Raw genomic sequence first — 25,041 nt, forward strand, 5'->3', positions numbered from 1 at the left:
GTTTTGTGGTGGCATTTTCGGGTGGACGCTGGACTTAGTGGAATTTGGATGGGGTCACCCAGATCCCTGCCTTTCCCTTCGCCCGGGCAGCAGCGGAGGCCGACGAGGTGGGGGGCGGCAGGGACATCCTCCCCCGGGGGCAGCGGGGCAGCAGCACCCGGCACAGGAGGCACGTGGAACGAATGAAATAAATGAAATAAAATCAAAAGCAGCGGGAGATGGGTTGATTCGCTGGGAAAGCCCCTATCTTCTGCCGACCCCCGGTTCCCCCCGCACCCCGCCAGCTTCCTGCGTGGCCGGAGCTCCCCTGCGCCTCGAGCCCCGCTGCTCCCGGGCAGTCCCGGCCGCGGAACCGGGGTCTCCCTGCTCCCTCCGCCTCTGCCAGCCGCCGGGCCCGGGGCTGAATTCCCCCGGCGGCCGGGGAGCCCCTCCAGTCCCGGCGTATTTGCGGGAGGGAGCCACGCTATAGGAAGGGCGGAAGGCAGGGAAAGAAGGCAAGGAGGGGGTGTCAGCACAGCCCAGCGCGGCCTCATCCCCCCTCACTCCTCCCACCAGTGCGTGGTGCCTCTTAACCCCCGGGAACCTCCCTCCCTCGAAGCATTACTCCACTTTGCAGAACTCGAGTTGATGAGGAAAAAAATACTTCTCGGCCGCGGCCAGCCATGAGCTGTTTGGATGTTATGTACCAAGTCTACGGTCATTCCCAGCCTTACTTCGCAGCAGCCTACAGCCCCTACCACCAGGTACGTGTAGCGGACAGCGGTGAAGAGGCAGAAGGTGGGAGGGGTATCGTCTGGAGGATGGCCATCTGGGGCCTCACCAAAGGGAAAAAGGGAAAAGGAGAAGGGGAGGGGAAAGGGGGGGCGGGAGGGGGGAGATCTGGGAGCCTGCGATGGTGAGCGGAGCAGAACCGCATCCCACCTTGGCGCGGGGCTCGGCAGGGTACGTACCCCGGCGGCAAACGACGGGCTACGGGATGCCTTTGGAAAGATGGGACGATTTTAACCCTCAGAAGGACTTTTAGGGGGTTTGTTTGCTTGTTGGTTTGTTTTAAAATGTTTGCTTGTTTGTTTTTTTTTTTTTTTTTTACCGGGACGGGCTATTTCCGAGCGCGGCGGGTAGGGGTAGCGATGTGCGTGGGGACCGTCGGGAGCTGAGAGGCCGGGCTTCCCGGGGCATCGCTCACCCCTGCACGCCGGCATCCCGGCCGCTGCCACGGAAGCCTCTTGGTGCAGAGATTTTACTCCGGAGGGGTGCTCCGGAGTTACGCTCTGGAAGTGGGGGAGGCGAGAGAGACGGGAGGTTGCGGAGACGGGGTGTTGCGGGGTTCGCCCGGTTTGGCGGTGGCGGAGGAAATCACGGCCGCGAAGGGGAGCAAGGGGCTACAGGATGCTCTCTTCTCCCGGGGCGCTCTCGGCGGCGGCGGGACCCCGGGACGTCCCCCGGGCTCTGCGGCTGTCGGCAGCGGCCGTCGCCTGCGAGACCCTCGAGTTCTTCGCGAGCTGCAGCCGTGTCCCGCCGCCTCACTGCGTGTAGCTCCGCCCGGGCAGTCGCGGGTATCAGCTAATCCCGAGGTTTCAAGAAAAGGATGGCTCCGGCCGCGGGGATGTTTCGGGCACGCACGCCCGTGGTGTGCGGGGATCTGCTGGCGCCGGGACTCGCACGGTCCCGCGTGGGTCAGGCTCTGCTCCCCAGGCTGCACCTGCTGCACACCGCTTTCCTTTTAACCCCTCTGCGTTCCCAGTTTCCCCCTCGCCCTTACCCCTTCCAGAAATTAATTCCTTCCTCCTCCACCATAACGAAAAAGGGGATGGATATAGAGAACGGAGTGCAGCGGGCCGGGGCCAGCGGCGTGGCTGTCCCTGTGCCCCCTCCAGCGCCCGGCAACGGGGCCCAGGACCCGTCACAAAAGACAGGTAATGTCTTTCCCCATTTTGCCTTCCCCCGCAACTACCCTCTCAACCCCCTGCTTCTGACATTATTAAGGGGGATGACCATTACCTCAATGGCCAAACAGGGAGCCAAGCGGAAAGGCGGTCGTCGCGACGAGTGACATTATCAAATATATCGCGTGTCTTGGCCCAAGACTCTGCCCCGTCCTCTCGGTTCTTCCCCGCCGGCTGCCTGCCCCAAAGCTCTGTCCGCGGCGGCAAGCCCGGGCTCCGCGTCCCAGAGTTTATTGCTAAGAAACTCTCAGCAGCTGCAGACACGCTAACGCGCGTGAAGACGGAAAACATTCGGCAAACTTCACAACGCCCGCTGTTTTCCCACTCGGTGGAGTCTAGTAAAAGGAGATTAATCTTGTAGTAAATACCTGGAACTTCTGGTGTCCAGGGAAATGCTGAGTTTTGCCCTGAAGTGTGTTTGAGACTGTCAGGTTTTTTCTCCCTTCTTTGCTTCTATCTCGCCGCTGTGGGTTACAGGACACTCTTTGCATCGGATAGATTTTCGGAGCCGGGGACCGAGCGGCTCTCGCCTTCTCCCAGCTGCTGTGGGTGCCCGCCCGTGCCCCCGCATTGCAGCCCCTTGGCGGTCGCCGTCCGCTCCGGAGCCAGCTGCAAAGAGCCTTTTTTTGCGGGGCTTGATGCGGGAGACCAGGCGGTGTGACCCCCCGCCCGGCCGCGCCTTACCCACCCGACGGCTGTCTTGTTCCATCCCCTTTGGCACCTCTGGGGTTCGATCTCCCAGCCCTATTTACAGTCCCTTCACTGCCCCCGGACTACAGACGGCGATATGGGGGTGTGGGGATTGTGGTGTATGCTGAGGAAAAGGCGGGCAGCCGAGGACCAGACTCGGCATCCTCTCGGAAAGACCGCGGGAGAGGGCTGGGCGCTGCCCGCCGGATGGCACAGGGCGGGCCAGCGCACCTTGGTGTGCTGCGTGACAGGCTCCGTTTTCTTTCCTTCCCTGCAGAAACTCGCCTTTTACTCCAAAATGCAGGAAGCCCCGGAGAGCGGCAGCAGCGCCAGCGTGGGCAGCTCCTTCTCCGGCCACGCCGCGGCCAGCATCAAGGAGGAGGACTGCAGCCCCGAGAAGGAGCGACCCCCCGAGGCCGAGTACATCAGCTCCCGCTGTGTCCTCTTCACCTACTTCCAGGGGGACATCAGCGCCGTGGTGGATGAGCACTTCAGCCGGGCGCTCAGCCAGCCCAGCAGCTTCTCCCTGGGCAGCGCGAAGGCGGCGCGGAACGCGGGCTCCTGGCGGGGTGAGCGCCCTGCGGCGCGGTGGTAGCGGGGGATGCGGGGGGCGGCGGAGGCCCCCTCCGGGCCAGCACATCCTCCTCACCTCGGCTCCGCATCCCAGCTCCATCCTCCCTCCCACCAGCGGCTGGTGCCCGGCAGTGGCATCCCTCCTCCGAGGCTAGGAGCTGCCAGCCGCTTGGCCCTTTTAGGGTAAAAAGGAAAAAATAAAGCCCCTCAGATTATGCAGGGAGGCCATGGCTCAGGGGGAAAGCAGCCTGAGAGGCGGTCGGGGAAAACAAATTGTCTTTTCACTGCAGGTGCTTTACCTGGAGAGGGTTACCACCTAACTAGTGGGTGATCTTCACTCCATGGAGTGACTCCCAAACTGTGACTGTGACCAGTGTATTCCTCATTGACCCCCGCTTTCAGTTTAGAGTGTTCACAGTGATGGGAGCAAAACAAAACAAAAAAAAAAAAAGTGGGAACAATCTCAAAAAAAAAAAAAAAAAAAAAAAAGCTGTGTGTCCCTGTATCTTGCCCTGCATGCATCACCACCTCGATTGCACCTGAAGTGCTGACAAGAACTCCTAAATTTCTGAAAACAAGGGCTTGCAGATCTGCCCAAGGCAGTGTACTGTCAAGGCCAAGGTCATGGCTTATGCACAGCTCTCTATATTCATGCCTGATTCACAGTGGATAGGCCCACGAGGGTAGTCCGAGCAGAGGGAAATAACCTTCCTCACACTCAATCTGCCAGAGTTAGGGCTGGCACTTCCTTGTGGGCAGTCTTAGTAACCCTCCCTCACAGGGCCACCTGCTCGGCCAGGGCTGGTTTCCCAGACCTTGCACAGATTGCTGTCTGTAGTGTCTAAGAATATTTCACGGGTGAGAGATATTCAGTGCTGGAATTGATGGCAGTAGAGGAGGTTTTTTTGCTCATGATGAACTGCTTCCCTTTCTCCCAAGCAATGCCAAGGCTCAGAGCTGACATACTCCCCTGGCAAAAAATGATTAGGAACATAGTTTTATTTCATTCAGGAACAGTGTGCATTACCAATTAATCATGCATAACATCTCTTCATAACATTAATAATCACCAGTCCATCTTGCATGTTGCTAAATGGGCTAAGAAAATGTAGGGTCTTTGTCTTTGCCCTGCCAGTCTCCAGCAAGTTCTGCTGAGGGCTTCCCAGACAGGCTGACAATATACCTAAGAAACAGATGGCTATAGTAGATGGAGAATTGCCCCCAGATATTTGAATAATTCAAATTTGCCTTTAGTCACATCTCTCACTGTTCCTGCCCACTTTGCTACCGCACTGAAGCAGCAGCCACTTTCCAGGAAGCGTTGGGCATAAACATTTAGATGAGGAGATTATTACAAAAACAAACAAGGAAAAGCCAAACCTGAAAATTTAAGTGGTGTATAGTAGCTCTTCTTACTGAAGAAAAGAGATGTTTCTCTTGCCTCAGGTAACAACCTTTTGCCCATCTATGTAGTAAGAAAAACCTGGAGGATATAGTTGCAGCTTCATGGATAAGCCATAGGACAGGTGTGTTGGATATTTAGTTGGAGAGGAATCTGTATTTGTTTGGAGCAAGTTCTCATGCTTGCCAGCTTTTTGTGGAATAAAGGGAATGAAAGGACTGTTTTGGGTGGATCAGGGAGGGATGGAGCCCTAGGGAAAGGAGATCAAGTCTTGTCAGGTGTGCTCATTGCTGACTTTGTTTCCCACTTCCTTCATGCAGATGGTTCCTTCCCAATGAGCCAGCGCATCTTCCCACCGTCCTTCTGGAACAGCACATACCAGCCCTCCTCGGTCCCAGCCAGCCTGAGCAGCCCCCTGGCAGCTGCCGCCCACAGCGAGCTGCCCTTCGCCACTGCCACCGACCCCTACGCGCCCACCTCTCTGCACGGCCACCTGCACCAGGGCGGCCCCGAGCCCTGGCACCATGCCCACCACCATCACCACCACCACCACCACCACCACCCCTACATTGGGACACAGAGCACTGCCTACCCCCGCCCCACCGCCATGCACGAGGTCTACGGGCCCCACTTTGACCCCCGCTATGGCTCGCTCCTGGTGCCCACCGCCTCCGTCCGCCCCCACCGCCTCACCCCCGCCTCCGTATCCACTCCAGTCAGCCCCCCCTGTGAACTGGGCAAGAGCGAAGCGGGTGCTGCTGCATCCTGGACGACACCGGGCCCCTTTCCCAATGCAACGGGAGACATGGCACAGAGCATTGGCCTCAATGTGGACACAGGTAATGAGCTGCCCCCGGCCCCTCCAGATCCCCTGGCTCAGCTGCACCCCTGCTCCCTGATTCCACACCGTCCATAGCAGTAGGAAGGATTCATGGGGAGTGGCTGAGGTTCTGCTGTGGGGGAATGAAGTGAGGTTGGAAGCCCATTGTGTGACACCTGAGCTCTGCCCTGGGTGTTCTTCTCGGGCTTTCAGGCCAGGCAAATGAGGAAGGATGGGACAGACCAACACATCACATCTCCACAAAATTATTTGAATTTCTGATGCCTTCAAACATTCCCTGAAGCTACAGGTTGCTTTGAGGTACTTTTGTCCAGGCACTGGTCTTGCTCCTGCATTGAGCAGCAAGAGCTAGGAGCAGAATGGTGCTGCCCTGAGAGGTCATTTCTAGACACCATGCAGGTTCACAAACTAGCTCCTCTCCTTATTTACCTTTTCCTTACAGTTTTTGAGATGAAAGCACAATTACATTTGCTGAGCAAAAAAGGCAGAGGTCTTCCCCTGGTAGTGCCTGTTGGGGTGTCTGGAACCAAGGCTATGGCTGTAGTGCTGACAAAAATGGGTACGTAGACACAGTGAGCAGTGACAGAACTTGAGTCAGTGGTTGTGAAGGGAAAGAAAGTCTGCTCCATGCTGGTCATGCTGGTTTCATTATTGCAGCCACTAATGGCTCCTTATGATGTCCTCACTTTAAGCAGGAGGGACTTCTCCAGTCTGGTTTGGGCTCTTCTCCTTGTTTCACAGCCTTCTGGGGCTCTGGAGATCCCATGCTTTAAACTGATCTCAGCTGGCAAGAAATGCAATTTGTTTTCCTCTGTTCTTAAATGCCTGTACCTATTTTTCTTCCTTTTTTTTTTTTCTTCTCTCCATTCTCAGGTTTGCAACCGCAGGATAAAAGCAAGGATATGTACTGGTTTTAGAGCTGTCCTTCACTCTTCTTCCCCTGGCTCTCCCCTGTAGCTCTCTACCTATTAGACATGGTGGCATTCAGAGCTGAAATCGGGTCAGTTTGTAACAGCTTCTGATCTTGGTTTGCAGCTCGCCGTTACTCCTTCTGTGGTGGATCCCTTCTGAGCTGATGTGCTGACTCAAAGACTCTCAGATCCCCCCTTGCCCTTTTCCAAGCCCACCACAGCCCTGCTGCTCGGGGAAAGACAACAGGAGTTAAAAGAACCTGGCTTTGCAAGGGTGGTACTTTAGACTTACTTCGGAGAGGAAAGTCGTTCTGTTGCAAGAAGAGAGCCAAAGACGTTGAACTTCTATTTAAGCAGACTCCACACCCAGACCTGCAGCCAGACTCTTTCAGACTACTCTGAAAAAGTCAAATGACATCATGGATGGTGATGCAAAACCACTGGCCTTCATACAGGCAACAGAGGAAATTGTGGGGGTTTTTTAGTGGTGTGAATATTTTTTTATGGCAGTGAAAGTTATTTCTTGAATGCAACCATGGGAAAGCTACTCAGCAATTTTTAACTGGATTTTTATTTTGCATTATTGAAAAGTAAAAGGAGAAGAAACTGGAACTCATGAACATGTCAAGGAACTGGTCAGATTTTTCAGCTTTGTGGTTGTGAGTGGCAAGTATCTGACTGGAGCCACCTGCCCTGGACTTACAGATATGCAGCTGTTCTTCTCACAACTGCTTAAATCCCAGAAAGATGAAAACCAAGGTGGCACTTCTCAGAGTTTGGCACATTGCATTGGCTGTATAAAAGTTGTTTGGTTGGGGGTGGGGTTGTTTGTTTGGTTTTGGTTGTTTTTTTGTTTTGTTTTTTTTTTTCTTTTTTCCTTTTTTTTTTCTTTTTACAATAAACATTTTCTGGTGAAAGTTAAACCCTCTTAAAGCAGGGGGAGAAAGGAATCCGATGAAGAATGGCTCACCTCCAGCCCAACATCCTTTAAAGGGAACAGCAGAACGAAAAGCTGTGATGGACATTAGTTCTGAGTTGCCTCTAACGCTTCCCTTTGTCTACTTGTTTCTGTCATTTTGCCACTTTAGTAGCTCTATTGTTTGGGGTTTTTTGAAAGAGGGAAATAGATATTTAACAGTAGCAAAGCTGTATTTAAAGGTATCTCCTTCAGTCATCCCGTGTACTTTGATTAAGAATTAAAGCTAAATAAGAGAAATGAGACAAACTGGAAACTTCAGGATGAAGCAAAGAATGTATCTCTCATGTGGATGAAGTGAGTTATTTTATTATTTTGCTTGAAAGATAAATAGAAAGCCAGCTGAAAACAGCTGAATATATTTTCTTGGTGAGTAAAATACACAGTGATAAGTACAAAATATAAGAAAATATGAGGCCATTTTAGAGTATGGTGTGGCTGTAAGATTGATTAAAGTAAGGGAGCTGCTCCATATGTCTTCAGCTAGAAGAGGGGACTGTGGCGTATAGAACTGCTATTGCAGTGGTAAATTAAAATGTTACTATCAGGCGATGAATAATTAATGCAACAGGGCAGAAATGGCACTTACCCCACACTTAAAAGCTGACTTTTTTTATAGATAAAACATCTGATCCCAATACTACTGTGTTTTGGGGTTTTGTTCTGTTTGGTTTTTTTTTTTTTTTAATGTAATGTCTTTGAAGCTGACAAACTTTAAAGCATATAGTAGGAAATTCCTAACATTACCCTCTGACACTGGGAGAAGAGGTAGAAAATGAACTTCTGTGCTGCAATCCGAGTCTGTACCTTCAAAACTCTCACAAAATTTGGCATCATGTTCACTATGTCTCAAGAATGGAGTTATGAATAACCCAAAGTTGCTTCTCCTAGGTTTGATGATAACTCATTTTCTGGGAAAGAATAGGAATCCTAACAGAAAGAGTTTGACAAAGCAGTGTGAGTACGTACGGTGAGAACCTGACTAGGTACACCCCTGGCCAGAGCTTAGTAAATGGCAGAGGGGGACTTGCAGTGATTCCCTCAGCCAGACAAACCCATGGGCATTTTTTCCTCAGCCTCCAAATAGCCAGAGCCCAGACAAGCTGGAAGGGCAAGGGAGTGACCCCATAATTTACATTATCTATTAAACCAAAAAAATTCTGAGGTGTTTAACAAGGAAGAAGACACCACCTTTTTGCAGGAGAAAAGTTACTAAAAACAGTGTTTAACTTCAGAAGCTTAAAGTTAGCAGGGTCATTTTGTGAGCATTTTCCTGAGGGCTTTTTCAGGCTGTTTCTAAAGACCTATTTTTTTAAAAAAGATAAATCTGAGTCTATGATTGGTTGTGCTTTACCACAATTATTTATTTTTTCTTTCTTTTTTTTCCTCCCCTCTTCTCTGCAATTTTTTATGAGGAGGGTTGAGTGACACAGTCCAAATACATTTGGAAATGTTCAGGTAAGCATAAACAAGTAATTTGCACCATTGGTATTTACAATAATTTTGACTGTGAATGTATTCAAGCATAAGAATTAATGGAATTAATCTATGAATATTAGTTTTGGCATTTGTTCTGTGGGTATATTTTTTACTGTTTTATCATGAAAGCATCTAAACACAAAAGCCAAGACAGTGGCTCAAGGTGCTAAAAGTACAAACAACTCTTTACAAGTGCTCGTACTCTGGTTGGACTGCAGCCTGAAAGCACACATGCCCTGTTTTGGCTAATCCTTGCAGTTTTGCTCACTCCGTGTTATTCTGACTCCTGAAGAAGCACCAGCCTTTTAGGCTTGGGCATTAGTCTTTGCAGCACTGGGGCCCCAGCTCCTAGTGCAGTAACAGTGCACATGACCTCTGTGCCATTTCTCAAGTCTGTTTTATTCCTCTTTGCATATGGGTCATTACTCCCTTAGTCATGAATGCTTGTAGAAAATCTGGAATTAAAAAAGAAACCCTTCCTAGATGTTACGTAAATATTACGTGTCACATGCTTGTCACACACTGAAAGGGATGTAAGTCCCCATCTCTGCAGCCTGGACGGCAGACCCTCCTGCTGTCCCTTTCTGAATGTCATGCACCACACTGTGCTCTCTAGCTACCCACCTGACAAACAGACTAGCCCAGCTGGGATAGACAAACAGCCACAAACAACTTCAGACCCATTCGTGCAGAGTCCAGGGAAGGAGGTAGAGGGACAGCACCTGCTTCAGAGCATGGCAGTGCTGGACATAGCAAGGATATCTGCTGCTGCCCAATGGCAAGAATGTCCTCTCCACAAGGAGTTTCCAAAATGAGCTCTGGATGTATTCACCACAGGTATGTATTTCCCTTTCTGAAAATCAACAAAGCATGAAGGAGTACTCTCTTGATGATCTCTGAGGTTAAAAGTGATCTGTCAAGGGAAAGATGGAAGTGGGGATAGGACATGGTATTATGGGTGCAGTTTCCATTTTATTTTAATGAGGTCTTTGCTTCAGTATGGCTGCAGTCGCAAGAATGAATCACGAAACTCTTAAATTTTATATGTGCCTCTAGACTTACAGTCTAATGTTGGAGAGATTTAGGGTAGCGTTTCTTACTTCTTACCTACTTTTCCAGTGCGTTTGCCGTAGGAGCCCTCAGCAGAGAAGGAGGAAGGGAGGGGACAGAGGGTGAAGCAGAGATTGAATAATCCCTTTTGCGTCCACTAGACTGTGTGCTGCTGCCTCTGGGGAAATGTATCTGCCCTGTCTCCTCCTGGGTCAGGAGCTGCTGACCCTTCCCACCTTCCCTTTGAAGTCGTATTTCGGCTCACAGGACAAGCTCTAGTTAGGGTTTAAATGCTGGGCCCTTCTTAGAAGGGAAAAAAATGCTGCTAGTGGCTTTGGATGCAGCAGCGTTCTCTAACTGACAGTTGCTGTGCATCTTTTTCTGGGCAAGTGTTGTGATTAACATGCCCTTCTGATTACAGGATGAGCCAGCTCCTGTGGAGGATTGTAGTGTCCTGGCTGTCTTCCCGGGTCTGCCACCCAGAGGAGCAGTTGCAGCAGGGAAAGGAGAGAGTCCTATGGTTATTTTCAGGAGTGAGACATTGATTTTGTATGCTAGGCAATATTGCATAGGGAAATGCAAGTAGGAGATCATAAAAAAAAAAAGAAAATAAAAAGGAATAGGGGAAAAATAAGACAAAAATAGAAAGAAAAAGAAAAAGAAAAAGAAAAAGAAAAAGAAAAAGAAAAAGAAAAAGAAAAAGAAAAAGAAAAAGAAAAAGAAAAAGAAAAAGAAAAAGAAAAAGAAAAAGAAAAAGAAAAAGAAAAAGAAAAAGAAAAAGAAAAAGAAAAAGAAAAAGAAAAAGAAAAAGAAAAAGAAAAAGAAAAAGAAAAAGAAAAAGAAAAAGAAAAAAAGAAAAAGAAAAAGAAAAAGAAAAAGAAAAAGAAAAAGAAAAAGAAAAAGAAAAAGAAAAAGAAAAAGAAAAAGAAAAAGAAAAAGAAAAAGAAAAAAAAGAGAAAGTTTTTCTTCAGTCACTTCCCAAGCCTTGGAACTACAGCCTAGGGAACCATGCTGTTAATTTAGTTGCCAGCATGGTAACACTATTATCTAATCTGAATGTAGTGGTAAGCCTGGGTTCTTCATGTCCATTTTTAATCTTAAAGGAGGAGTTACTTTTACAGTGCACCTTCTACTGCCTCCTTAGCCAGGTATAACCCAGGAATAATGTGCATCAAAGCTGTAAATGCAAATTGTAGCAGAGTCCCTGGGGTGCTATGTCCCCATCCTCCTGCCCCTGCCCTCTGCATCAGGTCCTGCGAGAGACAGGGAAGGTGCTGGAAGAGGCCGTTCAGGAGTGCAGGAGTGTAGGACAGGGATGCAGAGAGCACAAATGCAGATGTGCAGGTGTTCAGGGTGCAGGACTGTAGGCGTGTAAGAGCGCAGGGATGCAGGCTGCAGGTGTGCAGGGTACAGGAGTGTAGGGGTGCAGGTGTGCAGGGGTGCAAAAGTGAAGGTGTGCAGAGGTGCAGGGGGTGCAGGTGTGCACTCTCCTGGGCCCCAGACTTATGCATGGGCATTTCCATTTGCCATGTTCGGCTGCAGCCCACAAAAGCACAGGCTGGCCAAGGACAGGCGCATTTCTTTAGGTAAGTGTCAGTTGCTTATTCATTCATGGTAAAGGCAGGAAAAACACCTGGCAGGAGTGCTATCCCATTGGGAGATGTAATACCATATTGGATATTACTGAGGGTACTCCATGTCGCTGTGGCATGGCACATTTCCTTCTGCCCTACCTGGCCTGGGTACAGCTGCAAGATGCTCCTCCTCCCTCATCATACCCACCCCAACTTCTCCACTTCTCCTCTCCTTGACTTCTGCCCTCAGCCTGGACCCTGCCTCTCCTTTCCTCTCTGTTCTCCTGCCTCACCCAGGCTCTTCCCTCCTGCATTTAGCACTCCGGCCTCACACCACAGCAGCAAGTGCTAGGAGGGACACACACTTTCCTGACAATGTTGTTTGCATGGAGCCAGTATTTACATGATAAACAGGGTTGAACTAAGATGGGCCTTTTCAGGAACAGCCAGTGCATTGGTCTCAATCCTGCACCAAACCTCTGTGGCAGGAACCGAGCGCTAAGCCCTGATTCTGATCCAATGAAACAACCCCTTTTTTCCAGAAGCTGGGTCCTAAAGAACAGTGACAGCCCCAGATGCACACAGACACAAATGATTATTCTCTCTTGACAGACCTACACAGCTCCCTCCTTGTATTTAACTGCAGTCCAAGTGAGCTGGATCAGGAAAGAGACACTTGATAGCTGCTGTTTCCGTGGTTGAAATATTTGTGAAGTTAGCGCATAATCTGAAAGCAGAAGCTAATAAATTATAGGGTGCTAATTGGGGCCGGAGTGGAGCCGTCAATCATATTATCCTAAACACACAGAGACCCTCATAACCTAAAAAGGCAAGAAAGCCTCCAGGAACAGCTCCCAGTTGTCACTAGCCATGACCTCCACTTCAGTGAGTGCACAGAGAGTCAAGGCAGAGAGTTTATTCTGCTAAGAAAATGCAAATCCTGTATTTAAGACAGCACTTTTATTTGATTTTTTTACACTCTTTGGGAGTGTATTTCCAGTAGAATGTTATTGTTTTCCTTTGCCACTTAACTTGGCACTTCTGCCATTAAAAAAAAACAACTGTAGATCAGGTAAGAATCTGCAATTTTTCTATTTGTATAGTCCTTAGAGTAAAAGTCATAAGACTTTATTCACAGTTCAACCATCTTGCACATAGGCTTGTTTTTTAAAAGCTATAACTCATATATCTTTTATTGCTTCCCATGCCCCAGAAACATATATTTCACTTAGGACCTGCAGGATTCTGTGATCTGAGCCAAAACACAACTGTGCATACATGGTAACTATAGGGTGTTTGCAGCTATAGTCACTTTGTCACTGCTTTTTCTTATATTGCATACATCAAGATTAAGATTTACTCATAATATAAAACTGAATCAAAGAATTCTAAAGAGCTTTTCAGTAACACGTTTCCCCAGAAATTTATTTATATTTGTAGAAAGGTAGGCATTCCAGAAAACATTCCCTGAAAAAGCATCTGAATGGATCAGATCACCTTGAGAGCCATCACACAGCACATGGAGGACAATCAGGGGATCAGGCTCAGGCATCATGGGCTTACAAAAAGCAGGTCTTGCTTGACTAATATGATCTCCTTCTATGGCAAGATGTACCAGTTGTGGAGGAGGAAAAGGCTGTGGATGTGTTTATCTGGACTTTAGTAAAGCCTTTGACACCATTTCTCAAAGCATTACTCTGGACAAGCTGGCTGCTCATGGCTTGGCTGGGGTTTTACCCAGCTCACTGGGTAAAAAGCTGGCTGGATGGCCGGGCCCAGAGAGCAGTGGTCAGTGGGGTTACATCCAGTGGGCAGCGCTCACAAGTGGTGATCCCCCTGGGTTCGGTATTGGGGCCAGTTCTGTTTAATACCTTTATCAGTGATATGGACAAGGGAATTGAGTGTTGCCTCAGTCACTTTGCAGACAACACCAAGCTGAGTGGGAATGTTGATCTGCTGTACGGCAGGAAGACTCTGTGGAGGGATCAGGAGAGGCCAGATCCATGGGCCAAGGCCAATCGTATGAGGTTCAACAAGGCCAAGGGGCATGCCTTGCCCTTGGGTCACAACAACCTCAGGCAGCGCTACAGGCTGGGGGAAGAGTGGCTGGAAAACTGCCCAGAGGAAAAGGACCTGGGGGTGCTGGTTGGCATCCAACTAAACATGATCCAGCTGTGCCCAGGTGGCCAAGAAGACAAATGGCATCCTGGCTTGTGTCAGAAATTGTGTGGCCAGCAGCACCAGGGAAGGGATTATCCCTCTGTACGCAACACTGGTGAGGCCATGCCTGGAATCCTGTATCCAGTTCTGGTCTCCTCACAACAAGAAGGGTATTCAAGTGCTGGAGCATGACCAGAGAAGGGCACCAGAGCTGGTGAAGGGTCTGGAGTACAAGTGTTATAAGGAGCAGTTGAAGGAGCTGGGATTGCTTAGGCTGGAGAAAAGGAGACTCAGAGAAGACTTTACCACTTTCTACAACTGCCTGAAAGGAAGCTGTAGTGAGGTGCCAGGAAACAAGTGGCAGGACAAGGGGATATATCTTCAAGAAGTGCAAGGGAGGCTCAGGTTGGATATTAGGAAGAATTTCTTCATGGAAAGGGTTGTCAAGCACTGAAATGTATTGCTGTGGTGACAGAGTCACTGTCCCTGGAAATGTCCAAGAAATGACCTGACATCGTACTTAGTGCTATGGTTTAGTTGACAAAGTGGTGGCTGGTCAAAAGTTGGACTCCATGATCTTGGAGATCATTTCCAACCTTGATCCTGTGAATCTGTGAAGGGAATCAGAGCTGGTGAAGAGTCTTGAGCACAAATCTTATGTGGAGCAGCTGAAGGAACTGGGGTTGTTTAGCCTGGAGAAAAGGAGGCTCAAGAGTAACTTTGGGTCTGTCTCTTCTCCTAAGCAACAAGTGACAGAATGAGAGGAAACAATCTCCAGTTGCACCAGGGGAGGTTTAGTTTGGGTTTTATGGAACTTTTCTTCTCAAAAAAGGCTGTCAAACATGGGAACAGGCTGCCCAGGAAAGTGATGGAGTCACCATCCCTGGAAGTACTTAAAAGATGTGTAAATGTGGTGCTTAGGGACATGATTTATTGGTGCATTTGGAACTGCTGGGTTGATAGTTGAACTCAATGATCTTAGAAGTCTTTTCCAACCTAAATTATTCTATTCTATTCCAGAAAGAAAAATCCAGCTATGTCAACAGAATTACAAAAGGAATTAATATCCAAACAGGAGCGGTTATTTTACAACTCTGCTCTTACAGTGAAAGATAGAAGGCAGTGCTGAACATTCTCCAAAATGAAGATGTCGTATAAGGAAGTTAACACATCATAAAAAAGGTTATTTATACAGCAGTATCAGTTATGTCAGTAACAATAACAACAATATTTTGGCATGTTCACTTGGCTTTGATACCCTGGGTTTGTGGCTATTTTTTAGAGTTAAATCATAATATCAGTTAGAGTTGCTAAGTGTCATTATAAATAGAACCATGATTGTTTGAAAAAATCCAGCTGATTTGCAAGCTTCTACAACTAGAAGTGTGTGTCTAACAAAGATTTTCAAGAATGAATTAAATGAAAGTGAGTTAGAATTTTTAACCATTAATAGACCTGCCAGGGCTATTTTACAGACATACTTTTCTGCAACATTTGTTTCAGGCCTAGATGAATTAATATCAACTTTGTGTAGAAAGTGGTAAATTTTAATCTAAAGCTTACCTTTAGATTAAAATTTAAAATGCATAGTCCTAAACCCAAATTAAAGAGGATCAATTTCACCTGGTTATGCTCAGTAACGCCACACCTGATGACTCAAATCATCACAGACAGCATGACACAGATGTCAAAGAAAATTTTTAAAAAAGAGGAAAGAACCTGGAGACATTAGTCAAGTCAAATACACAGTAAAACTTTCTTTGCTGGAAAGCAAGGCTGCAGTGACTCTGCTGTCAGGATATCTGTGCCCTTCTATACAAGTGGTGGGAGAAGCAAATTTTGAGGGACATGATCCAGAGAGTGTTACTAGGCTCTCTTATCTAGGATACCAGGAAAGCTGAGGAACAACAAATTTAGTCTCAGTGCTGGACCCTGGCTTGAGGTTCTCAGACAGGCTAGGCTGGGGTGAACTTAGTCCTTGCCTTTTTTGTCCTCATCACTTATGAGCTTCTGCAGGTAACGAAGACTAACAGAAAAAACCTGTGTTAGCACTGCAGCTATACAACCCTCTGCTTTTCTGGTGGTAATTTTTAAGTTTCTCAAATCCTGTGATGATGCCATTGAATGAATGACAGTAAAGTCTCCCAGAGAAGATGAGACCTAAATGTTAAATATAAAAGCAAAGAAATTGTCTTGACACCCCAAGTTTTTCTGCCCAATGTGATAAAACCAAGGATGTCTTTTGCCTTTCGTATCTCAACAAATCATTCTTTCAAGCTGTATAAATTTTCCCTTCAGACCTCTTGACAGCCACATTCCCATAGCTTATGTCACTGGGCACTCCCTCTGTGGCACATGGGAGTCAGAGAATGATCCTGCTAGAGCCTGGCATGTCTTTCAGCTACATTTCCACAATTTTATCTTTGATCTAATAAGAACTCAATATTCTTGTCATAAAATATTGTTTTTCCTTCATAGTATCCTGATCATGGATCCCAAGTAGAAAGCATGAGATATACAGGTTTCGGATAGCTCTGGTCATCAGTATGTGCCAGCTCAAAAGCTCTTGCTAGCAGCCCTGAAAAACAGAAATGCACTGATGAAATGCACCTGTGGTAGACCTGAAGTGAAAAGACTTAAAATTCAGAAGACTGAAAATTCTGCCTTAGTAAATAAGTAACATCCTTCACATTTACAAAATAATTTGCAAATATTAATTAATCACCACAGCATTTTTGTTTTGTTGTAGGAAATTCTAATCATAGGCAGAAGTAGAACATTTTTCTATCCATTAATATTCATGTCAAGTCTGTAGACAAACCAGCTACAGACTCACGATAGAACCATCCATGTCTATCCAAGCACCAGCTCAGAGTTCTTCCATGGCCTTTTGGGATCCCAGGACTTGTGGGTTGTGTGTGTGGCATCATGTGTGCAGTGTCACCATTGTTGCTCAGTGTTTGGGCTAGCATCAAGGAGCACCAAAGAGCCTGAGACAGGAACTAGTTATGGCCCAGAGAATCATATGGCACATCTCCTGGTCAGTGCCTGGGAGCACATGTCTCTTCTCCCCAGCAGCTTAGAGACTGTACTGGGTTGGAGTTTTTTCACAGCAGCTTATCTTGTGTTGTATTTTAGATTTGCAACTAAAACAATACTGATAACACAGTAATATTTTAGATATTTCTGAAAAGTGCCTGCACAGAAGCAAAGCCTTATCTGTTTCTCACTGTGCCTGTTCCTCAGTGAATAGACTGAGGGTGCACAAGATATTGGAAGGGGACACAACCAGCAGATGACTCAAATTAACCAATTCCATGCCATGCAATATTATGCTCAGCAATAAAATGGAAGGGACTTAAATAGATTAGTCCTCTTTTATTTAGAAACTGGCTGGGCATAGGTCTACCTGTCTCAGGACAATTTTAAGCGAAACATTTGGAGACAGTTTTTATACTGCTGTACATCAGCTTAGCTTAACATATCTAACCTGATTTACAGCAGCTGAAAACTGAGTCCACATGCATTATACTACCCTTATCTCACACCTAATCTTTCTGATAAACATTTATTTCCTTTAAATTATGTTATCACCTTTAAATCCATCTATACTTATTTAAAATCTGTAGCCATGGAAATCAAAACATTTGAACTCAGCGTTTCTTGACTCTTTCCCTTGATCTGTGATAGGAGGAGGTAAAAATAGCGGCAAACACAGGCCAGGTTGTACCCATTTCCCTGCCCAAGAGAGAATGTGTTTAAGAGATCTTTCATTCTCATTCCTACTCTGTCAAAAAGTAGCATGAAAACTGCCATTAGACTTGTCTGCTGGAAAGCAAGAGGTGACCTCCTGATGGTGAATAAGTGCTGCTGAGAAATATGTGAATCTTCAAGAAGAGTTTGAATCAAGAGATGAAGCAACACTTCAGTAAGACAGAGAAGGTGAAATCATGAAGATGTGTAAAGAGAAGGGTGATACAGAAATATGAGTGATTAAGAAACTCTCTTCAAGTAGAATCATGGGTGGATGCAAGTGAGGCTAAGTTTGCCTGCATCAAATTCAGCTTTACCACAACTCAGTGGAATAGTTGCATTTGCATACTTACTTCTCTAAGGCAGGAAAATGAGGGAGGGACAATGAAGTTTTGGCCAGTGTATGGGTAGGGCCATGCTCAGAGCTCATCACTGAGCACAACTCAGATGATTGCAATTACTGGGGAAGGGTAGGCATTGTGTCTTCCCCTGAATTCAACAAGTTATAGATCAGAATCCTCAAATTTGGATCAATAAGTTAATTTTTTATCCTGTCCAATACATTTTTCATACTATCAAATACAAAAGGCATAGATCATTGGTCAATATCCTAAGGTTTCTTTTATTGGCAGTGTATTAAACTTGACACTTTTTTCTCATCATGCTGTGCTAAATATTTCATTAAAACTAGGCTTGTCTTGCAACACTTACAAAATATGAATGCAACAAGAATTGCCTTCCCCTTTTTCCTTCTGTGCTGCTTTACATATTTGTGACAGTTTCAAGACCTGGAGGGCATTACTTCTGACTGCTCTCTGACCCTGATGCTCGCCTTTCCCACTAACCCAGTTTACACATGTTGATTAGGCTCTTCCTTGATTCTTTTTTAATGCAGACCTACACAAAACTGAATTGACTTGGGATATCACAACACAGGTGCTCGCAAGGTGTGTGAAAGGTATTGTCTTGACTAAATTTTGGCAGGATTGAAGGTTTCTCCTGCTAAAGAAAAAGCTATTGTATGGAGCCCTGTTGTTCAAAACCTTTGTCTGTGGCTTGCTGACTGAGCAGTCTTCTTGTCTTAAGTCAAATTACACACACAGAACACATTCAGGTGTGGTGGCCTCAGAAAAGGGATCCTCCTGGTTTCTGGCCACCACATGCCATAGGTTGGCAAATATTACTAATTTTTAAATTACTGAAATAGAAGGAATCACCATACAACCAGTCAAGCAGCATTTGAAGAGGAAGAAAACATAAAACAGTATTTTTTTATCCACTGCTCATGGTCTGGTGAGCATAGTAAAGTGCTGCAATTGTATTTATTAGCAAATCTGTCTTTTCCAGTGATTTCTAGTTGAAGAAAAATATTTATATAATGCTTGAAAGAGTTTTTCAGGGACTTTGAAGAATCCTAATTCAAAATTAGGAATTTCTATTTCATTTTAGCAAAATGTTGAGACTCCATATTTTTTCCATCTGTGTTGAATCTCCATTTAAGAAACTTTTGAAGCTTGATTGCAGTGGAGTTGCTTCTTACAAATGTATACATTCTGACATCAGAACCTTTACTACTCTCCAGTGTGCTTCATTATCAAATATTTGCATAAAATTATAGCATGTTTCTAGCTTCCTGAAATATGTCAGTGAATAGCTCTGTATAATTTGCAAACTACTGCTCATGATGAAGGGTTAGAAAAAGCTTATTGCTGTCTTTTATTCAATAATTATTTGTATAAAATTTTATTATATACTTTGAGTTTATCTCCAAACACACCAAGGAAGAATGCCTCCTTTCATCCAATATGATAAAAAATAAACAAGGATGATGAACATTCAAAAAGGAAAGAAGAAATGTAAGAAAACAGGACTGTCCAGACTGTCAGAACAATTGCAACTTAATATGCAAGATGATTGCAAGAATTTGTTTAAATTAATTAGGGAAACAGACCACCCGCAGCAGTGGACAACGTGATCACCTTTCTGCAGCTGCTTTCTGATTTGGAGTTTGGCATTTATGTTGGTTTTTTTTTAGTTTGTAAAACCCTGCTTGTGCACAGTAAAGCTAGACTTCAAGTGTTTGGTTTTCTTCATGAACAAGCTGGTCTGTTCTTTAAATCAGCATACCAGTACTCCCTTTTTGGAAGGGCTGCATTGTGCCTGAGGCATATGTGATTGCATAAACTTAATACCACAGTAAAATCCCTTACTGACTGATACAAGTTTTTTTGCTTTAAACTATCTCCTGTGAAGCACCCAAACCATAACATGTAGAACATCAGAGGCCATGTAATCACTGTCTTATCCTGATACACACCATTCAGCACCTCATTATGTTTTCTGGTAGTTTTATTAAAGAGTTGCATTTTTTTTTCAGAGACTTTTGTAACTATGATGACATACAGAATATTTTCCTTGGCTTATTTCTTCTTTGAAGAGTTTCTTCTTTCACTCTCTTAAACAGCAGTAACCAGACTTAACTAATTTCAGCAGAATTGGTGCTTTCTTCATCTGGGTTGCCTTCTTTGACTAGTACCAAATAATTTAAGCCTTCTTGATTCCTTGTTTCCATTAGTGTGGCTGAAAGAATGCTGTCTGAATCTGCACAAGGGATATCACTATCTGTATTAAAATAAAAAAAAAAAAAAAGAAAACCAAATGGAAAAATATTCTTAAAAATAAAAAAGTATAACAGCCCAGTAATATACATGTAGTATTAGAAAGCAAACAAAACCAGACAGCTGTTAGAGAAAGTTGGTCTAGTGACCTCATAAGAATGATGATTCAAATTTATTTTCTGCTATTGTCTGTATGGATCAGAACTTTAAGTAAACCCCTTGGGAAAGGTTGCTTATCAGTGTTCATACCTCCAGAGGCAGCAATACTGTAATGAATGCATGACTTGCTTCTTTTCCTTGTAAAGAAACATAAAGCAAAAGTGATTTTAATCTGAACCTTGGTAGTAACCCTGCTAATAATACTGCTAAAGAGTTTTGTAACATTGGCAGTTTTCTATCTGCAAAACCATTATATACTGTCTCTCTAGAGGACTAGTCTAGACTTCTGTCTCTCTAGTATTCTGCCCTTTCAAAAGCTTGAACTTGGCAATCCACTTTGTTTTTCACATTTTTAAAAACTTTCCATTTTCTCTAATTTGATGCAGTTTGTATATACATAGTTGTTTGGAAGTTTTTGCAGGGGATATAAATTTTTAAAAATATAAAAATTGTTCACTAAGTACTCAAGTTGTAACTGATACTATTTTTTGTATTTATTTTTGTAACATATACCTTCTTTTGTTACACTCTCTCCTTATTTTACTTCATAACTGAAAAATTAAGCGTGTGACATTCAGGGTTATCTGTTCAAAGAAATCACAAACATTATGTTATTCCACCAGGCAACACACAATTTATTATGTCACTATAATCACACATCTCCCCAAGCTATAAAGTCAGAAATTTATTCCACATGCTAGAGTCCATTAGCATAGGAAATATTATCAGGAAAAACCTGAAAGAAAATTTTGATTTTAAAAACCTGTTAACAAGATGGGGTTTGGGACACAGAGCAAACTGTGGTCACATACCACAGTGTCTGACAGCAATGAGAAATCATTTGATACTCACTTTGTCAGTTTGGGGGTATTATGGCCATATTTAGTAACTCAGCTCCAACTAAGCCTTTACCAACCAATTCAGCTCTTCTTTGTAGTTGTTTTTGTTTGTTTTTTTTTTTTAATTTAATTTAATGGCAACCTTCAGGAACAAGTTGCTTTGGAAAAGGCACACAGGCAAATGTTGAGGGGACATATGCAGCAAACTCTTAAGAGGGAAATCTTAAAATAAGGACCCAAGTAAAACTGGGTATTTACAGACCAGACATATGCCGGCTGACCTGCCTAAGTATAGAACACTAGAGGAGCATTCAGATTTGTTTCCTGTATAAGTATCTGGAACTGATGAGGTGATGTTTACACAAATGTGAGTATGAGGTCACTGAGATATTTTTACCAGATATATAGATACATTACTAATTCTTTCCCCAACAGGTCTGAAGAACTACAGAATATATAAAATTTTATAATCCTTTTTCAGCTTATACGCCACTGTATTTCTCATTACAGAAAAAAAAGAGCTAAAAAATCAAACACTCTGGTCTTGGTTTTACTTTTTGAGCTGTGGGAATGCAATAAAGATGAAATACTATTTTTGCAGAATATTCTTATCATATCCAATGATGCAGGAAGAATATAATATTGATGACCTTTCTCCTATGACATGACATGTGTAAGATACATTTCCACTTTGACTGTGACATTTTTGACTGGAAGTGCCCTTTCCTTCACTGTTGAGTCATCTCTTAGAGCAGTGTTCAGCGCTGATGAAAGTTTAGCACCATTCTGCTATACAAGGTAAAGCTATACGAAGATCTCAAGATATACAGTACAATGCTTGACTGTTATGTAAGTCAGCAAAGCAAGCAAATTATTTTTGCTCATCTAATTGGAGCGGAAGAATGGATGGAGACAGAAAATACTAAAAATGAGCAATTGAAGAAAAAATTCATTATATGTTGTGAAATTCCACTAGAAATGTCAGGACTAGAAGCACCACCAGCACCCTGGGAAGCCATAAGTCATTTCAGAGAATTCTGAATAATCTTCAGAAGGCCCTCCCAAAAAATGTTAAGAAATTGAGGGTACAGAGAGAGAAACAGGAGTGGAGAGGCAGGCCGGTATATTTATGAGATATCATTATTTTCTTTTCAGTTTTAACATCGCTAAAATTAGTTGATTGATGTACAGTCATGCTGGGTTATACGTGAGTAAATGCAGGATAAACCATGTGATGTGATCCCCTCAGATTTCACAAGCAAAGCTGGGCTGAGTCAACAAAACACCCCAAGAGGAGACGTCCAAGGAGCACCTTCATGAAATCTGAAGTCATGCTGGAGAGTCAGCTCTACAGGCTTGAATTCTGAGGGGTTGTCTACACTGTGAACTTCTGCATAGTGTAGTATTACCCAGGTTTGCGTTAAACAACCAATCTCAGGGCATGAGACAGGCTTGCTCTGTCAGTCCAGAGCTTTGTACAACTTTGTTTTGAGGAGCGGTCCACTGAGAAGCAGGATCCCACTGGGCTCTGTGCTGTCCCAGACAGGACTGCTTCCGATAGCTAAAATGGCAAGTTCAAAGCTCAGCATTGTACTTGCACAGACACGTCTCAGGTCCTAAATGCACGTGGCTTTGACCTTGCTAGACACTTTTCCTACTAGAGCTGTGATAATGCTTAAAGCTTGTGCTTAGAACTTGTGCATAAAGCACATCTGAGCCAAACTTCAGGTAAATTACTTACAGCACCCCTCTCCAGGGATAGGCAGAACCTTGCTCTAGAGAGCCTCACATTAATTGACACACGAAACAATGATCGCCTGACTCATACTAAAGAGGAATAGTGTTTGCTTGCTTAGCCTCCTCTGAGAAGATCAGCCATGACCTGATAAAATTTGTGCTTTCCCCTTCCCCATCCCAGCACCTCAGTTGGCTGCTTCCCCCAGGGCAGCCACAGTGCCGAGCCGGGTCCTGGGTCCTGCCCCACGATCGCAGAGTGCCTGTCCTTGCCTGCTTGGTAAACTCTGGGGGCTCACAACATGTTTTGAAGTCCTGCCTGGAAGGGTGCAAATTTTTGTGCTGTCTTGATAAGCAGACGAGGAGGTTTTGTTGTTTAAATTCAAGAAGGCGACAACATTTCAGAAGAGAAAGAATGTCAGTAGAAAACCTGATTGGTTGAGACTGAATAAACTGATCTAGAGATGTTGATCTTGTATGACAACTATTTCAGGGCCAGACCCTCAGCTAGCATAAATTAATGAAGTTCCATTGAAACTAGTGGGGTGCCACCAATTTACACCAGCTAAGTAGCCAGCCTGAGACGTTACTAATTCCGGGTGACATAATCCCATATGATGTTTAGCACCTTCAGTATTTAGAAGTAAGGTATTTAGGTAAGGTATTTAGAAGTCCAACCACATTTCCTCTTTCTCAGTTATACCCTCCTCTTTTTCTCATACATACTCTGTCCTTTGTCACTGCTACACAGTGTATGTGGCAGTAAAAAAGAGACTGGCTGACTTACTGGCATGGATGAAATATATACCCCACAGCAAACACATCTGAGAGAAACACCTGATGACATATATTTTTTAAGGGTAAAAACGGTGGCTATTGAACCTTGCCTTCTTTACCTCAGCCACGTTTGTTAGCTCAAGGAGACAGCTCCTGTGTAGAGAGTATTTTCCTGATACCTGATGGCCACCTGGAGCTGGAGGAGCTATTTTTCAGTTTCTGTACATAGCCAGTAAGAATATAAATAGAACAAATATATATCCGTTTTAATACTCCACTCTGTATTATGTATCAGTGGAGATATATCTGTGTTTCCTGCCTAATGAAGCATATGATCTTACATGGTTTGAGGGTGACTCATTGAGCTTTGCTATTCTGTCAGACACTAGAGGTGTTCAAAGTGAGAATTTTATTCACCCTACATTTTCCCTGCACTAATCTGCTTGATGCAGTTCTATTCTTTTTATTTTTAATGCATTTTTTAGAGAACTGTGTATTGAAATATCTGTATCCTATTAATTACAGACATAAACCTGTTTCTTGCCTAGTTTATTAAAATTTATAATATAAATGCACAAAAAAACCCTCAGTTCCACATTTGCTGCAATGCAGTAAGACTATACAAATAGGAAAGCATCTCCAGGTAACAAAACAGGATTCAGTTTACCAGGTCTTAACCACCCAGGTGTTACATGCCCAATTTAAGCTCCTTGCCTAGGCTGTCTTTACAGTCAACAGAGAAAGAAGGAATAAATCGCTTTGTGGAGATGCTTAATCCACATCCTTGCCTTTACACATCAACATTCCCTTGAATATGTCTACAAGTCTCTGGTGTCTGTCAAACAGCCTAGACACCCAGTGTAAAGGCAGTTTTTATGTTTTAGTTTCCTATTTCTATCCACATCTGTCTGCACAAATGTCAGCTCTTACAGTCTTACACCATCTGATTTTTTTCTTTCAGTCTCTGGCAAAGGGTTGGTGTACTTGCAGCATCATACGGCTCATGTGCACTCTCTGGAATCAAACACCATTTGTCTGGAGTACAAATAAGAAATTTTTACACCACCAAGCTCCCCTTTACTTGCAGTGTTGCAACCACTCACTCTTTTTTGGAAGCAGCCTTTTCTCTGACCTCTGAAGGCTTTGGGTCAGCCACTCACTAAGCTAAGAGGGGAAGAGGATTACTGAATTTCAGAAAAATACAAAGGAGACTAGATACAAGGTTCTAAAAATGTCGCTTATCACCACATCTGCTTTGGAGAAGCTTCCATTTGTGCAAGTGATTATTTTACATTCAGAGGGGTGTGTGAAGTACTTTTTAAAAGGCAGTTTGGTTTAGGAAAATAAACTGGTGACTCTTACATGGGCAACAGACAACAGGTACTCAGCCAGTACAGAGTACAAGCATAGAATTAATGATGAAATTGCTGATTCTAGCCTTAATATCAAGTCCTCTCAGTGCAAAATTTTGCACAGAGATTTAAAAAAAGTACAAATTGCAGTTTTAGCAAGTACCTGAAATGCTGAAGAAATAAATAGACTGACTTTGGAAAGAAAAA

At 44.5% G+C, this 25,041-nt stretch overlaps 2 protein-coding genes across 8 annotated transcripts in view; one reads left to right on the top strand and one right to left on the bottom strand.

The window, feature by feature from the left end:
- The first annotated feature begins 383 nt into the window (after positions 1 to 383).
- VGLL2 (vestigial like family member 2) lies at positions 384 to 7,520 on the top strand. 5 transcript variants are annotated; one of them, XM_072926801.1, is made up of 4 exons: positions 384 to 743; positions 2,914 to 3,205; positions 4,932 to 5,462; positions 6,273 to 7,520. In XM_072926801.1, exons 1-4 carry the CDS (start codon positions 663 to 665, stop codon positions 6,407 to 6,409), a joined length of 1,041 nt encoding a protein of 346 aa, XP_072782902.1. In that variant the 5' UTR covers positions 384 to 662; the 3' UTR covers positions 6,410 to 7,520. The 5 variants fall into 5 exon arrangements, with proteins under 5 accessions (XP_072782902.1, XP_030123645.4, XP_002190805.5 ...); XM_030267785.4 differs by having other exon boundaries at positions 396 to 743; positions 4,932 to 5,450; positions 6,326 to 7,520; XM_002190769.6 differs by having other exon boundaries at positions 397 to 743; positions 4,932 to 5,450; positions 6,488 to 7,520.
- A 12,166-nt stretch (positions 7,521 to 19,686) lies between these two features.
- ROS1 (ROS proto-oncogene 1, receptor tyrosine kinase) overlaps positions 19,687 to 25,041 on the bottom strand; it is a 69,070-nt gene continuing 63,715 nt past the window's right edge. For 2 of the 3 annotated variants that reach the window (XM_072926802.1, XM_072926804.1), the window contains one exon: positions 19,687 to 19,973. In XM_072926802.1, the coding sequence (XP_072782903.1) occupies positions 19,832 to 19,973 (142 nt within the window). In that variant the 3' untranslated portion in view covers positions 19,687 to 19,831. Of the gene's footprint in view, positions 19,978 to 25,041 lie in introns of all 3 variants that reach the window. The other variant, XM_072926803.1, reaches the window with a different exon arrangement.

The sequence above is a fragment of the Taeniopygia guttata genome, chromosome 3 (genome assembly GCF_048771995.1).
Source record: "Taeniopygia guttata chromosome 3, bTaeGut7.mat, whole genome shotgun sequence".
NCBI classification, from domain to species: Eukaryota; Metazoa; Chordata; class Aves; order Passeriformes; family Estrildidae; genus Taeniopygia; species Taeniopygia guttata.

What these genes read in the sequence shown, in the direction of transcription:
- VGLL2 (XM_072926801.1), top strand. Translation starts at nt 663, where the DNA reads ATGAGCTGTTTGGATGTTATGTACCAAGTCTACGGTCATTCCCAGCCT. An exon ending in GAACGCGGGCTCCTGGCGGG is followed by an intron (nt 3,206 to 4,931) that starts GTGAGCGCCCTG and finishes TCCTTCATGCAG; the next exon opens with ATGGTTCCTTCCCAATGAGC. An exon ending in GGACACAGGTAATGAGCTGC is followed by an intron (nt 5,463 to 6,272) that starts CCCCGGCCCCTC and finishes CCTCTGTTCTTA; the next exon opens with AATGCCTGTACCTATTTTTC.